The 14,559-nt window shown below is 56.9% G+C and overlaps 5 protein-coding genes across 5 annotated transcripts; 1 reads left to right on the top strand and 4 right to left on the bottom strand.

Moving 5' to 3' along the window:
• Positions 1-124: 124 nt before the first annotated feature.
• Positions 125-831, bottom strand: W97_01231 (uncharacterized protein; the record flags this gene model as incomplete). Its single annotated transcript, XM_007779139.1, has 3 exons — positions 125-322; positions 387-680; positions 760-831. The coding sequence occupies 3 exons, from the start codon at positions 829-831 to the stop codon at positions 125-127; spliced, it is 564 nt and encodes a 187-aa protein (XP_007777329.1).
• A 93-nt stretch (positions 832-924) lies between these two features.
• On the top strand, positions 925-1,695 carry W97_01230 (uncharacterized protein; the record flags this gene model as incomplete). Its single annotated transcript, XM_007779138.1, has 3 exons — positions 925-1,287; positions 1,431-1,552; positions 1,629-1,695. 3 exons carry the CDS (start codon positions 925-927, stop codon positions 1,693-1,695), a joined length of 552 nt encoding a protein of 183 aa, XP_007777328.1.
• Positions 1,696-2,163: 468 nt separating this feature from the next.
• On the bottom strand, positions 2,164-4,166 carry W97_01229 (uncharacterized protein; the record flags this gene model as incomplete). Its single annotated transcript, XM_007779137.1, has 2 exons — positions 2,164-3,695; positions 3,953-4,166. The coding sequence occupies 2 exons, from the start codon at positions 4,164-4,166 to the stop codon at positions 2,164-2,166; spliced, it is 1,746 nt and encodes a 581-aa protein (XP_007777327.1).
• Positions 4,167-5,003: 837 nt separating this feature from the next.
• Positions 5,004-6,707, bottom strand: W97_01228 (uncharacterized protein; the record flags this gene model as incomplete). Its single annotated transcript, XM_007779136.1, has 2 exons — positions 5,004-6,179; positions 6,231-6,707. The coding sequence occupies 2 exons, from the start codon at positions 6,705-6,707 to the stop codon at positions 5,004-5,006; spliced, it is 1,653 nt and encodes a 550-aa protein (XP_007777326.1).
• Positions 6,708-8,467: 1,760 nt separating this feature from the next.
• On the bottom strand, positions 8,468-12,366 carry W97_01227 (chitin synthase 4; the record flags this gene model as incomplete). Its single annotated transcript, XM_007779135.1, has 4 exons — positions 8,468-8,574; positions 8,656-8,985; positions 9,039-9,529; positions 9,584-12,366. 4 exons carry the CDS (start codon positions 12,364-12,366, stop codon positions 8,468-8,470), a joined length of 3,711 nt encoding a protein of 1,236 aa, XP_007777325.1.
• Between the last annotated feature and the right edge of the window lie 2,193 nt (positions 12,367-14,559).

Here is a 14,559-nt window from a genome sequence, read left to right as displayed (position 1 = left end):
AAGCATTGCTACCCTCAAGCCCTGGAATTCTTCCCAGCTGCCAATTTTTCCCGCTCCCCTAGTACTCGTCTCCAAAACCCTTTCCCCGTTTCCCCAACCCAATGCCTCACATCCACTCTCCCGCTCACCGCATCCGATTCTGCCACGCCATCCCAAAGTTAAACAGCCCATACGCCGCGAGCAACGACAACCCGATCGGGAGCGGCTTCCCCGTCTTCATCGCGCGCGGAATGCTCGAGCCGGCCAGCACAAGAGACGCCAGCAGGGCGAGCTCGACGCCGTAAGGAGCGCGGTTGCGGAGGCGGAGCCCGCCGAGGGCGTACTGTTGCAGTGTCTTAGCGATCACCTCTTTCCTAGGGTGACGGAGTGACGAAGGGGGAGCTTACCAGTGCGCCGACGCTCACGCCTGCGGCGACGGAGGGGACAGAGCCGGTGCGCACGTAGCCGGTTATGCCGCCGCCGGCGGTCAGGGCGCCGAGGAGGAAGGCGATGTTCTCGAGGGATGTCTGGGACGTGTCAGCTGGATTCGATGGTGTGTACTGGAAGCGGACGAAGTGGCTGCCGCCAGGCGCATGGAGTCGCGCTTCGTCGTTCGAGGACGTGGTAGGAGAGTAGAGTTTCGACTTGCCATTGTCGCTTCTGTGTAATAGCTGAGTAGGTTCTTGTTCTGCCGGGCGTATCTGTTGCAGTGTTCACGAAAGGATGTGGGGTAGACAGCCGCACAGCTCCGACGATACTTAGCGCCAAGCCTCGTCGTACCTTGCATGCACCGAAGCTCTCCGCCGTCGTCCGTGCGCTCAGCCCCAGCGCGGTGTCCTTTTCGACAACCATCTCAGATACTAGTATTTCCGTAATCACCAACAACTCCCCAGACAACTCCTCGCAGCTCTCTACAACCCTCCAAGAACCCCCACAGCACCAACAATGGCACCCAAACCCCGCCAAACAACCACCACCCCCGCTGCCGTCCCCCCCAGCGCCATGACCTCCGCCCACATCACCACCTCCGCGGCTTCTCAGCCCACACGACCAACGTCCTCACAGCCCACCAAGCCTTCCACGAATCCCGCCGTCACTTCACCATCATCACCAAGCAAAGGCCCCTCCTCCGCGTCCTCGAAGAGTAGCCTCCGCAACGCGTCCGACGCGCAGGCGATCGTGCAGGGCGTATGGCAGAACTATGTTGACCGGACGCCACAAAGAGTCAAGCTGATGGATGCGTTTATGGGGTTCTTGGTCGTGGTGGGCGTGGTGCAGTTTGCGTACTGTGTGCTTGCGGGGAATTATGTGAGTTCTCCCCCTCAGCCTTATACCTGGCGGTGAGATGGTGAGGATGATGGGAAAAGAAGGGAATGTTCTGTACGGACATTTCGGGGCTGAGGGAAGGGAGGTGTAGATGCTGAACAAAAGCTGATGTAATGGTTCCACAGCCCTTCAATGCGTTCCTCTCTGGCTTCAGCGCCACAGTCGGCCAGTTCGTCCTCACAGCCTCGCTGCGCATCCAGACGAACCCAGAGAACAGGAAGGAGTTTGAGAGTATCTCTGATGAGCGGTAAGTAATCTACTCCGTCTACGTCTCCTAGAAAGCAACGTCGAAAGCGAGGGGCTGACGTTGGGTTTATCCGCAGAGCGTTCGCAGATTATGTCTTCGGGAGCGTACTATTGCATTTCTTCTGCGTGAACTTCATAAACTAGGGCCCGGTCTTTTCGATTCTTCGTAGCAGATCCCCAAAAGCGGGGCAGTTGTATTAGTCTATTTCGGCTAAAGACTCTCGTCTTGAACAAAAACCACTTTTCTCGGCTCTATCATGTGACCGTATGATACTCCAACATATCATGCCTCGTCGGAATTCCACGCCAAGATATAATGCCGAACAGTAACTCGTAACCCGTCTCTCTGGTCGCTGCTCTAGTAATGACGAACGGCGCCATCAAGGCCGTATCTCGGCCACCTCTACCCTTTCTCTGTGGACCCAAAGATACGCGTCCGTGTATGTCGGGATGCTAGCAATCGACCATAGGGCCGTGGGTGGTAATGCTCGTTCAGTCCGTCCGCCAAGTAAAGCCACCACAGCAACCCCTGCCATCCGTTTTGATGATGGCACAACGCGACAATGGCGGTCGAGTAGAGTCCGCCCTAACACCAGTTGGTTGCGAATAACTTCAGACCGGCTTCTGGGTGTGGCCATTGGTAGCGTGGCCGTTTGCACCGTGCTGGCTAAGCGCCATGTTCTCCTTGCCCCCAGCCCCATTGCTCACAACCCCACCCACCCCACCCACCCCATCCTCCACCATCTCAAGCCCAAAGCTCTCCCTCAGCGTTTTTCCAAACCGCCTGATCGCCTCCTGAATCCTCCCAAACGGCGCCGCCGCAAAGGTCGCGCGGAAGAACAGCGTATCATGCCGCTCCTCACTGCTGGCGTAGAACCAACTCCCCTTCATCATGAGCACCCCGTTCCCGACATTGCGCATAAAGATCTCATCTTCCAGCTCTGTGATGCTCTTCGCCGGATACCCCGGGTGCTTCTCATACTTAATCTGCAACCAATGAAACATTCCCGCCATCGGCGGGACCCAGCTCACGACCTCCTTGGGGAGGTGCGTCTCGCACGCCGCGAGAATGACGTCGCGCCGCTTCGTGTACGACGTGCGTATGTGCATCAGCCAGTCCAGGTACCCCGGGTGGCCCCATCCTTCATCCAGCAGCTTGAACAGCAGCAGCTGGCTCATGCCGCTCGGGCCCTGCGTGCTGACGTCCGCGTGCATGTAGTACCGCCGCACGATGGGCTCCGAGGCCGTGATCCAGCCCACGCGGCTGCCGGGCGAGACGACTTTGGAGAAGGAGTCCATGCGCAGGACGCGCCCGTCGACGTCCATGGAGAGCAGGCTCGGCACCAGGTTCGCGAGGAACTCTTCGTGCGTCGCGGGCGTTGGCGCCGGGGGTGCGTCGGGGCCGGTGTAGGGGTCCATCTGCAGGAAGTAGTAGGGCTCGTCTTCCAGGATGTAGAGGTCGTGCTTCTGCGCCACGGCGTAGATGGCCCGGCGGCGCGCGTGGCCCTGCGTCGCGCCTGTCGGGTTTTGGCCTGTCGGGACCGTGTACAGGACTGTGGGTTTGCGGGCGCCTCGGGCGTCGGCGTCCCAGTTGGTCAGGATCTCGTCCATGGAGTCTGGGAGCAGGCCCTGCGCGTCCATCTTCACGCCCGCGACTTTGACGCCCATGGGCGCCGCGGTCTCGACCGCGGTCGCGAAGGTGTATTCTTCCGAGAGAACGTAGTCGCCTTTCTCGGTGAACATCCGGAAGGCCATGTCTAGCGCAGACGTGCTGCCGACGGTTAGAGTGCACGCCCAGTCCTGGTACGGCGGGTCGTGGACGAGTTCAGTGTGCTCGGTGACCCAGCGCAGCAGCTGCGCGGTGCCGGTGCCTTGCCCGTAGTTGAAGGCGGTGGCGATGTCGAGGATGCTTTTGTCCTCGAGTTGGTCGTGCTTGCCGGACTCGAGTATCATGCCCGAGGCGTGGGCTTCGGCTTCGGAGAAGTGGCCGACGCGGGGGACTTTGAGCGTGAGAGAGTCGAAGGGGAAGTAGTCGCTGGCTGGGATGCCACCACCGAGGGAGATAAGGCCCGGTGTTGCGAGAAACTTGGCGGCTTGCTTTAGGGAATTGCCTTTCCGGGAGAGAGCTTCTTGGCTCAGGCGGTCTACAGAGGTGTTAGCTAAGCCCTCAAAAGTATCCCGGCATTGGATAACCGAGTGAGAACGGTACTGGTCGCCCACTAAGACAGGGCTAGAGCTTTGTACTCATGGCAATCATAAGGGTGAGCTCGGCGGCTCTGGCGAAACCCCTAATGTGCTCACGAGCAGCACTTGAGCTCACAGGACTTCCATACACCTCTTTCTGACCCGCCTCAACAACCCCCGTTACGGAAACGACAGCAAACACACAAGCAAAACTTACAATCCCAATTCTTCGCCTTCAGCTTCCCCTCCTGCGGTCTCAATTTAAACATCTCACTGTTCGACACAGCCGCGACGCCCCACTGGCTCTTAAGCGGCATCTTCCGTCTGCCATAGAGCTCATTGATCTTCAAGGGAGCCGCCAGCGGGTTAGGAAGCACGATGGCCGAGGTGTCGGTGACAGCTTCGGTCTCGATCGCTGCTGGGGGCGCCATGTTGAATGGGCTGCTTCCGGGTTAGAGGTTTCTGAGTGAGAGGACAGGGCTGTGTGAGTAAACAAAGATCCAAGACAGGACCGTGGAAAGTAATTAGAGAGAGAGAGAGTAGAGTCGAGGTTTAGTGAGTAGGAACCGGAGCAGAGACGAGTGACAGAATGACTCTGAATTGCAGTCACGCCCTACGACATGCAAGTCGGCGGTGTGGAGTGAGGGAGGAACGTGGAGCACCTCAGTGGAGCAGGCACCGATAGGTACTGGGGATCGCTTATCGTCGGATGACCGCGAAACGTGCAAGAAAGGTAACCCGACCGCTCCTATCGATTGTGCTTCATGCCAAGCTTTACGTAAAGTCCTGTCATGCTTAACTCAAAGCCGGCAACCCCGGAATATTCTCAACAGTTGGGAATGAAAGACGGAAGAGAGGTCTCGAAAAGGGACTTTGTTGTTCTTAGGGAGCGTCAAACTTACCGGATCTCGACAAGTTTGAACAACGCGAGACGTCATATGACATCCGAATGCGGAAATGTATAGCAGAGCTCACACAGCACGCCAAATATACGACAACGTGACTGAATGGATTCAAGACTCCAAAGAGTGTTTGGCCCTCGAATCTGAGCCAGATGCAGGGCCGAGTGTAAATGCTTGAATATGAGGCGTGCGCCAATCGCGAGGACAGCCGCGCTACGACTCTGAAAAGTAGATACAAACGAATATAATCCCCAAGATGCAAAGCACGACCCGGTGCCGCAGAGCTGCAGGGGCAGAGTGAGCAAGACCGCCTGTTGATATAAGGCGCAGGGGGTTTGAGGAGTCCAAGATCACCCCCCCAAACGCTCACACAATCAGCTTACCGAGCCCCAACCCCCTTCGACTCCTCGCAGTTGGCCCCTTGACCACCCTCCCATCCCTTCTCATCTCCTCATCCGTCGCCCACTCCGCCGGTTCCTCCTGTACCATTCTCTGGTCCCCATACTTCCAATCCCTCCTCCACAAACCGCCCAGCCCATACTCCTGCCCATATCCCGTCCTCTCGAACCCCAGAATCCCTCCGACCTTGTTGTCGCAGCACGCGACGAAGACGTCCCCTCCATCGGGCGTGATGCTCATGCCGCCAATCGCCCCAAAGAGACTGAGGCTCTGCCTGCTCGCAAACGTCTGCGCGTCAATCACGTTGACGACATCATCCGCCTCTGCAGCAAGCAGCACCCTCTTCCCGCCGCCGACAGGGCTAAATGCCAAGGCGCGTGCACACGCGACCTCAGTCGCGATGAACCTGAGCGGGTCCCTCCACCATCTTGCGTCGTAGACCACGATTTGAGAGTCCTGGGCTCCGGTCGCGACGTACCTCCCGTCGTCGGCCCACGCGCACGCGAACGCGTGATTCGTGTGATTTCGTAGTGTCTCGACCGGTTGGCCCGTCTCCGCGTTCGTGATGAGCGCTTCGTTGCAATCCCCCACCACGACGCGCAGGCGGCCGTCCGGGGAGGTGGCGGCGCAGTTGATGGGGCGGGCGTAGGGAAAGGTGTGGGTGAAGGTTCCAGTCTCACAGTCCAGAATGCGCATCTTGGCGTCGTTGGAGCAGAAAGCCGCGGTTGTGTGTGCGGAGGTGCGATGCGCGAAGGCGTGCACGTGGGTCGCGATCCCATTGTAGGATAGTGTGACGGAGCCGACAGTTGGAGGTGCGCCGACCCCAGATTGCAGGTTGGTGATGGCGTATTCGCCCTTGAAGCCCCCGGCGATGAGGGTGTTGGAGGAGGCTGTCAGTGCGGTTACGCGGAAGCCGCCGGCGTCAGACGAACCGGCGACTGGGGGGAGATCCATCAGGCAGGACGTCCGCATGTTATAGGCATCAGTGCGCATAACTTTTGAGCCTTTGGCGTAGTATATGTCATGTTGAGAGGTGGCGGAGATGACGTTGCGGAGTTGGAAGTGCGCGATCCAGGCTCGGTGCTCGGTGTTCATTCTACGGAAACGAAAGAAGCTGTCGGTATCAGGTAGAGGCTTCGCAAGCTGTTGCCCGTCAGAGTGATACAGCTGTCCAGGAAGGCTGTTGGGACCTACGTTTAGATGGAGATGGTTTCGCCCATGAGATGCATGAGCAAAGTTTTCTCGGATGGCCCTAGCCGTCTCCCTAGTTGTCTCCAGCGCTTCCCAGTTAATACCTTGAATGTCAAAGCGGTCGCCTTGGAGTTGCTTCCTATCCACTGTCCTAGGCCGTTCAATGTGCCTGAACGTCGACGCCTTTGAGCCAACAACATTCGCTGAGTTCGGATGCCGGAGGCTGACACCCCTCCAGGTGTCAAGAAAGATTGAGACATCACTCTCGCCGCCCGGGGCGCCTCCGGTGTAGAGATCATCATCGAAATCTGCGGCGAAATACGGGGCTACGGCGGGATGAAGTGTCTGCGACGCGGTCGCCGGCGCGGTGGGAAAGTCTGAGTAGCCCGTGTTGAATGTTGGATAATGGCCTTGGTCTACAGAACTTGGAAGACTGGTTGATCCGATAGGAACGCCGCCTGCCTGCTCATCGTCGGACATGATATGTTCCATTGCTCCCTGCGCGTGCTGGATTTCTCCACTTGGGTGCGCTGCTTGCGCAGTGTATGAGTTTTGGGAGGTGGCATGTGGCGAATGAGCGGCTGAAGAACTCGATCCTAGTCCAAAGTAAAAGGAATTGTGAGTGGGTGCCATGGATGCCTTGCGTTTAGCGAGCGTGACTGGAGCTGCTGCGGCGATGACGAAATGCTAGTTGAGATGTGAAGAAAGATTTTATATGACTGATCTCTGGGTGACTGCGAAGACCCGCCCAGTTCTTGAGTTGTCCGAGTTAATGCGGACCAGTTCCAATGGCCAATGGAAGAAAACTGCGCGTCCACGGCTTCCAGTAACGCTCCCAGCGTTGATGCCCAACGACAACGTCAGCAGGCGGTCTGACACCCAGATATCTGCTACTATGACCTGAGGATAGTATGAAGTCCTGATAGGACAGGTATGTGATACAGTGGGCGCTGTCTCCTGCTAAGAAACGTGGTATGACTAGGTATGTACCGGCTTCTAGAAAAGCCGCCTGCCTGCGACTCCGCGATATGTACAAGGTGTTTGCAGGCGTCCCTAGTTTATCTGCGTCCTGTCCCAGCGGCCAGATGCATAACAGAGGGTGACAATGCCAAAGGGGAAGCAGAGGATCTGCCTGCGGGAGAGATCGAGACGCACAGGCGCAGGTTCTTTTCCGATGGCAAAAACGCTGGCGAGGCGGTGCGTGGGCGTCCTCGACGATGATGGGTCGGCGGTCGGGTCCTGTGGAACAGTCACCGTCAAAGCGATATGCTATTTCTAGCGCCCGAGTCGAGTCGTCGGTGGAGGGTACGTCGAGGATACGGCGTGGGGTGAGTGGCAGTGGGACATGCGAACGGGACCCTGGAGGCTCGGATCAGATGGTCACAGACAGCGCGGTGAAGACGCAGCTAAGGCCGGCCACGAAGCTTGAAACGAGATCAAGTACGGGCAGTTTGCAGTCGGTCCGTCCATGACAACGCGTGCGGAGGTAACGTGCCGCAGACGCTGTCTTAACGTTGCGCTCGTTCTGGCGGCGGGGTGAGAGCGCGGGCACTTTCTGATCTGCCACTCCTGCCTCGTGGGAAGGGTTTGTGCTTGTGCCTGTGCCCGCGGCGCCCAAGCGAAACGACGAAAGCCGCCAGGACCGCTCCAGCGGCCCAGGTCGCAGCAAGAGCCAATGGGTTGGGCGTCTTTGCCGCATCGGACAGGGACAGCGGTGACGGACAACAAAGTCAGTGAAGGGTGGCTGCATGCCCCCAGCAGAGGCTTCCAAGGATCGACGCCGTTAAGAATGCCGCTTCTGGCCACAGCCGCATAAACTCACAAACGATCCAGGGATGGGGCCGTTTCTTGCCCTTCCTCAGCACCTGGTCAGCGCAAACGTGAGCTGACTCTCGCTTTTGCTCGATAATTAATGCACGGGAGGGAAATCATGTCACTTGTGTTCCGTGCAACAATGTCTCGAGATGGGTTAAGCGATGTGTGATGGAACGCCGCGCTCAGGCTACATGCATACAGAAGATGACAGCGCAGAGGTGCCGGATCTGGACGGCTTTGTACACACCAGCAATACGACACGTCATATACACAATCCAAGCGCTGCGCTGACCACCCTGGACATCCCAAGCAAAGCACCACCCCTGCACCATGGCACCGACACCGAGCAAAGCCCGCGCTAGCAATGGAAAAACCTAGGACAACGCCGGCCATTTGACCCAGAGTAGAGAAAGCAGAGATGCGCATCAGTGATCGTAATACGGCTCGTACCCATGCTGTTTATGCGGGGGCCAGCCTCCGACCGACGTTGATCGCTGCGAGTAGCCGGTGCCCGGAGGTTTGAGTCTTCGTTCTGTCGATGGCGGGCCGTGTCAGCTACTGCATGATCGGAGATGCAATCGTGCACGCGAAACACCGCCTGCAAGGGACTTACCTTGCTCGAAGTCGCCCCAGCGTTTCATCGTTATCTTGCTGCTGTCGAACTCGCCCTCGTACTCGATACCTGCCTTCTTCACCTTCTCGCCCGCCGTCTTGCGCGTGTCGCCCCAGCTGAAGTCGTCGAACTTCCAGTAGGCGTAGGTCGGGAGGACTAAGTTCCAGATCGGCAGCGAGAGCAGGTAGATGAACATCCACCCAACGTAGGACCAACGGTGCGCCGTTAGCACGATCAAAACGGCCGGGAGGCCAAGAATGAGCGCGAGAAGAAGAAGCGGGATAAGCGGCGCTTCGGTGCGCTCAATTGCCGCTTTGATGGAGATGGCGACTGAGGCTTAGTCAGTGTCTGTCTCAATGTAGTAGCCTTTAGCGAGAACTTACTTAGGTAGATAGTGAACGAGATGGCAGCCGGAAGCACTAGCGTTCCGACCAACTCAATAAACACAACAAACTGCATGCTGAAGCAGAACGTTCCGCACAGGTCTCTGACGAGCACTAGCTCCATCAGATTGTGCACGGTACTGTTGATCCACCGCCGACGCTGTGAAAGCAGCACACTGAACTGGTCGGGGACGGTGGTCTTGCAGACAGCCTGTGGAACGAAGACCTGCTTCCGCTTCGGGAATGTTTTCAGCATAAGCGTTGACAGATACCGATCCTCGCCAAGCAGCAGCAGGTTCTTCTTGTGTAGCGTGTCAACCACGTTTTCGGAGTAATGCTCCACAATATCGGGGTTCGCTAAGATGGGCACCCAGTAGTTTTGCCCGCCCTTTGGTGTTTTGATGCGATACATGCAGAAGCAACCGGGCAGACAGGTGACACCACCGAACACGGACTCGAAAGATTTTGACAGGTGGTGGGAGATGAAGTACCTAAGCGTCAGGTCAGCAGTGTGCGTGCAGTGCACACGAAGTCCGGCTACTTACTCGAACACCTGGATCATGGAAACCCAACTCTGTCGCTTGTTTGCTATCTTCGTCTCACCGCACAGGCCCATAATCTCCGGATCCTTGACCATCGCTGAGATCATGTGCGTCAAGCTGTCCGGGAACACTTTCGTATCAGCGTCAACCATGAGAACGATCTCGTAGAAGTCTGGCGAGATGCCTGTTATCTTCCATATGCCGTTGAACATCTCAAACTCGAGCTCAGTCATCCGTTCGTCGAACATGACTTTCTGTAAGAAAGACATCAGGATGATCTGACTGTCTCGCTTGCCCCGATTACCCGGTTTACTTTTGCTCGCTTCGTCGGGCGTTCCGCATTTGACGACGACCATCATCGGGACGCGCTGCTGCTTCTCACCAGGGATCCTGGAATCTCTGCCATAGTCGTAGAAGCCTGAGTAGATCTTGGCCATGTTGTGGCGCTTTGACCCGCTGGCTACCGCAACGTAGGAGAAAGCCTGAACGTCGCCGGGGGAGATTGCATGGTCCTTCATCATTCCAAGAGCGATGTCCGGTGTTGATAAAGCCTCGCCTTTGCCTTTGATTATACCATCGCAGATGACTAAGATGAGCTTGTGGCTGTTGGGATAGTCCGTTGTGGCGATAGAGTCGAGAGTCGTCCTCAGACCTTCCTCTCCTTCGGAATAGGCTGTGACCAGACAAATGGCGTGGGCCAAAGGATAACCGAAAGGCTGCCACTCGGGAGGCGGCTGTGGCACGACAGCATCGTGGATGAAGCCCGCTGGACCTGGCCCATCGGACTCGCCCATCACGCTGGAGAACCTCTGCTGGCCCGTCGTACCTGAGAGCAGCAAGCTGGCTCTGCTTTCCTGCATCGAAGTCTTGGTGCCCTGGGAGTCAACATAGGTAGGCAGTGTTCCCTGGCTGTGGTTCCCTTGCTTGTAGATCGTGCCGCCCCCTGAAGATAGCAGTCGTGCGGTAGATGTCTGACTGGCCATGGTAGTAGGTGCTGTACTCTTTCTGGCGGTTGCTCGCTCGATGGCATACGGGCTGGTGAATCTCGACGTGGTTGGGAAGAACTGACTGCCGCGCTTGCTTGACCTATCGGCCATGCCGCCAATTGGGTCTGCAAGTTTTGGTGGCGCCCGGTAGATGTCTTCAGTCCAGTCTTCTATCTGCTGCTTCCGCTTCTTCGAGTTCTCCGGTCCAAGCGTTGTTTTTGAGGCGCCAAAGCGGCGGCAAAGAAACCACTGGAAGCAGAGCGCAAGCAAGAACTTGACCAGGACGATGGACAAGATGAACACAAGAGACACATAGAGCACTACCTGAGAAGCAATGCAACCGACAGACTCTGTATCGATCGATCCGACCTTGATGATCTCGGTGAAGCATCTAGCGATCTGCTTTTCTCTGTTCGATGCAAAGGCACGGGTAACGTCAATGCCTCTAACGTTGGGATTGGTCCTAATCCGTTCAAACTCGTCCGGAACCGCAACCTGGCTTGTGTTGAACCATTGCAGCAAGTCTAGATCCAGTACATCTCCGCCCCAGACCATAAGGTTCCGGCTCGAGTTTCTGATGTCGTCCCATGTGAAATACACATCGCCGGAGCTGTGGAGTTCATTATAAAATGAGTCCCGGGCAGTTCGCGACGTATGGCAGGCATACCCGAGATAGAACGAGGCGTTGCTGGGTGGCTCACTGGATCCATCCTGGTTGAAAGGTGTACACGGGAAGTACCAGGCTAACTCGCGGCCATTGTCTGAGGATGGGACATCCGAGCCCTCGGCAGCGGTGATCAATCCTTTGCACTGTCCATTGACATTCTGGAAGAGGAAGCTGCCATCTTTGCCCCCATTCTTCTCTTGTAAGTCAAAGAGAACATTAGCAAAGTTTGGTACGCCACGAGCTTGTGGATGCTGCGATCTCGACAGGTCGTATGCTTGTCCATGGAATATCATGAATCCCGCATCTACCTTGTTGATTCGCAACCGCTGTGGGCCTCCCTGCTTGCACACCGTCTCCGTGAAACCGAATGTCAGGAAGCCGACAAACGCACATATCAGCAGGATGATGCTGATGAGGCCCATCTTTTCGCGCCACGCGCGCTGCTGGGGTTTCGCCGGCTTGCCAAAACACCGCAATACGGCATCGGGACACCAGAATGTGACCACTCCGCAGTAAACGCTCCATAAACTCAACGGCCGGGCGGCATCTTTGACTTTTTGGCGCTGCTTCTCCTCCGACTCGAGGGTCCGAGTATCCTTCCGTGTCAACTTCCGTTGTGACTTGGCGCTCTGGTCCCTCCTGAGTGGCGAACCGCCCTCGTCTCGCGGTCGTGGTCTGTCTGAATAGCCCCTTGGGGCAGGTTGCAAGCTCTTCACGTCCGCCTCGTCCGACGTGACAGTCTCCGCCTCACCATGTTCCTCCGATGTCAGATCGTTACCGGTGCTCGAGGGGAGGGTGGTCATGTTCTGCGCATGTTTTCGGTAGTGGTAATTCGGGTGGTCTCTGTCTATGCGGTTGCGCTCCGGCCGAACCAAGCTCTTCTTGCGCCCGAGGTCAGACTCTGCCTGTGTCGCCCGAGCGGCGCCTCGATCGACGGGCATGCTATGTGTAGGTACAGGCTGTGTGTAAGAAATTGAGGGCACTTTTCGGTGAGAGGAGCGGTCGTAAGGCCGTGCCTCGACGTCTGAGGGCCGTCGTCTTCGCTGTGGTGAATCTCTGTATGGAGAAGACCGTGGCGCATGCCTGTGTTCTCGCCTCGGCGAGGTAGGATTCGGTCGTTCTGGTAAAGACATTATGGGCCTGAAGAATGCGTGTTAGCTGCATTCCAGACAAAGAGCCCTGCCGCGCGGCGGCATCAGACCCGTCGACCACCTACAAGGAACTCTAAAATATCGGACAGCCTCCCAAACAGCAGATGCAAACAACTCCAACCCGTCGCCCCCCAATGCTCGTTCCACGCCCAAGGTAAGCCTGTCGTAACGTTCTAAGATCGTATTCCGGCCAGATGGCGGCCGCAAACAATGAGAGACGGACCGCCGGGTAAGGCTGCTGGTGGTCTGCAGACTGGGATGTGGATTGTTTGGGACGACTTTTTTCTGCGCCCCAGACGTTTCACAACAGACGGACGGCAACGCACAGAGGACACGCAAGGCTGTGCGGCAAGAACGAACGTCGGAGTGAGGGAACTGGAGTACCAGCAGAGAAGCTGCGAACGAGCGACTGAAGCGGAATGCACACAACGAGAGGCCTGTGCAACGCTTGAAGATGTCGGAACAGGGGAGGAGATGGATGAGAGCGCCTCCTGATGAGGTGAGCAGAACGGATCGCATGGGAGACCCTCTCTATTCCTGGACAGCGGCTTGGGCGTGGCGGCCGCTATTCGTTCAGCACAATGCCCAGGTGCGCTAGAGCCGCTCGCTCCCGTATGGCATGGAACAGCCTCAATCCCATCCTGAACAACCTTGAATCACAGCTGCAGTCATCCATGTGTCTCGACAGTGTTCACGATCCAACGTATATTAGACATCTAGCCAAGAACAACGTAAAGCCAGAGGCCAGCGCGATGACGAGTGTGCAGAGCTCGTTATTCGAGGCATCACGGAGTGTTCGCCATCAGGGGGGCTTACCTCAACGGCTATGCATACGGGAACGCTTAAATCCTCTTGCATTAGAAGGTCCAGACCGTTGTAGGAGATATCCATAAAGCCATGAGAACACCTTCGTCTAGACCAGTATCGAGGACACCCATTGACCGGATTGCTGCAGGAAGAGGATTCTTGTGCCAAAAGCACTACCATAGAAACTGCATCGCAATAGGAAAGCTATCCCATAGAAGTACTCGCCAAGTTCAGGCAACGTTATAGTAGCCCGCTGGTGCTGTGAGCTTCTTCTCTCAGCAAACAGCGGCCATAACCGCTGGCATATTTTTACTTAAGACACCTGTGTCAAACCCCATCTGCATGGCATTGTGCTCTCAACAACATAGCGAATGCGGTGCCATGTCCAGTACGTACCCAACTCTGAGGTCATCTATGGGCTCCCACACATCTACAAGCTGGCATTTGAAGTCGGTCTCGCACACAAACAAGCATGGATCCCCAAGCTCTCAATAAGGTTGACGCACGCAGGGAGCCGCATTCCTGTCGCGCCGATCCGCACACCTCGAATGATAGTCGAGCACCGCGTCTATCAAACACGCGGCTGCTACCTCTTGCTAGCGGTGCCAGTGTGACTTGAAGGTGGACTTCTGCAGTGCCGACAAACAGTAGCCTTTCCCGGAGTGCTCGAAAGGTGCCTCGGCCAGCCGCGGCGAACAGTTCCCAGTCCAGCATCAAACCCTCCCTGCAGGACATGCGCAATTCATCAGAGGAAGTCCTGTCCTAAACAGCTCTTAGGTGTTGAGGAGAGATTGAACTATTTCAGCACGGATCGGCACGGGGGTAGAGCAGAACGCTCGGGTCCCGAGGCTTGAACAAAGGAGGCGGCGGGCGGGCGGCGGGTGTGAGCAAACCTTGAGCAAACGATTCACCCATCAAGGCCGATTGGCGCACTGCACGCCCTCAGCATTCAGCTGTGCATGCAGGAAAGCGGAAAACGCCAATTCTGGTGGGGATCCCTGCAGAGAATATTGTCGTCGATCATTGAGGCGCTCGCTGCTGTGCTTACGAGACAGCAACAGCCCACTCGACACGCGGCAGACATCAGAGCGGTCCCGGGGCACCCGCCGGAGGAGAAGAAGGAAGAGATTGTATTTGGCCTTTTGGATCGCCGCTAGCAGTATTGAACGCCGCATGGACTAGGGGGCATCACCGTTGCTAGATCGCGCCTCGACGCCAGCAGGAAGCCGCGACCCATTGGCGGACTGACTTCAAAGACGCTGACACGAACCCTCTAAAGGACTTTCACCGCGCCATCCGCTGAAGATATCCATCTTTCAGCTGCCTATCATTACGGCTGTCTATCATACGCAATATCGTTCGCACGGT

The sequence above is a fragment of the Coniosporium apollinis genome (assembly GCF_000281105.1).
Source record: "Coniosporium apollinis CBS 100218 chromosome Unknown supercont1.4, whole genome shotgun sequence".
Classification (NCBI taxonomy): domain Eukaryota; kingdom Fungi; phylum Ascomycota; class Dothideomycetes; genus Coniosporium; species Coniosporium apollinis.
The sequence above is the reverse complement of the archived record's forward strand: the minus strand, read 5'-3'. Positions and strand labels throughout refer to the sequence as shown.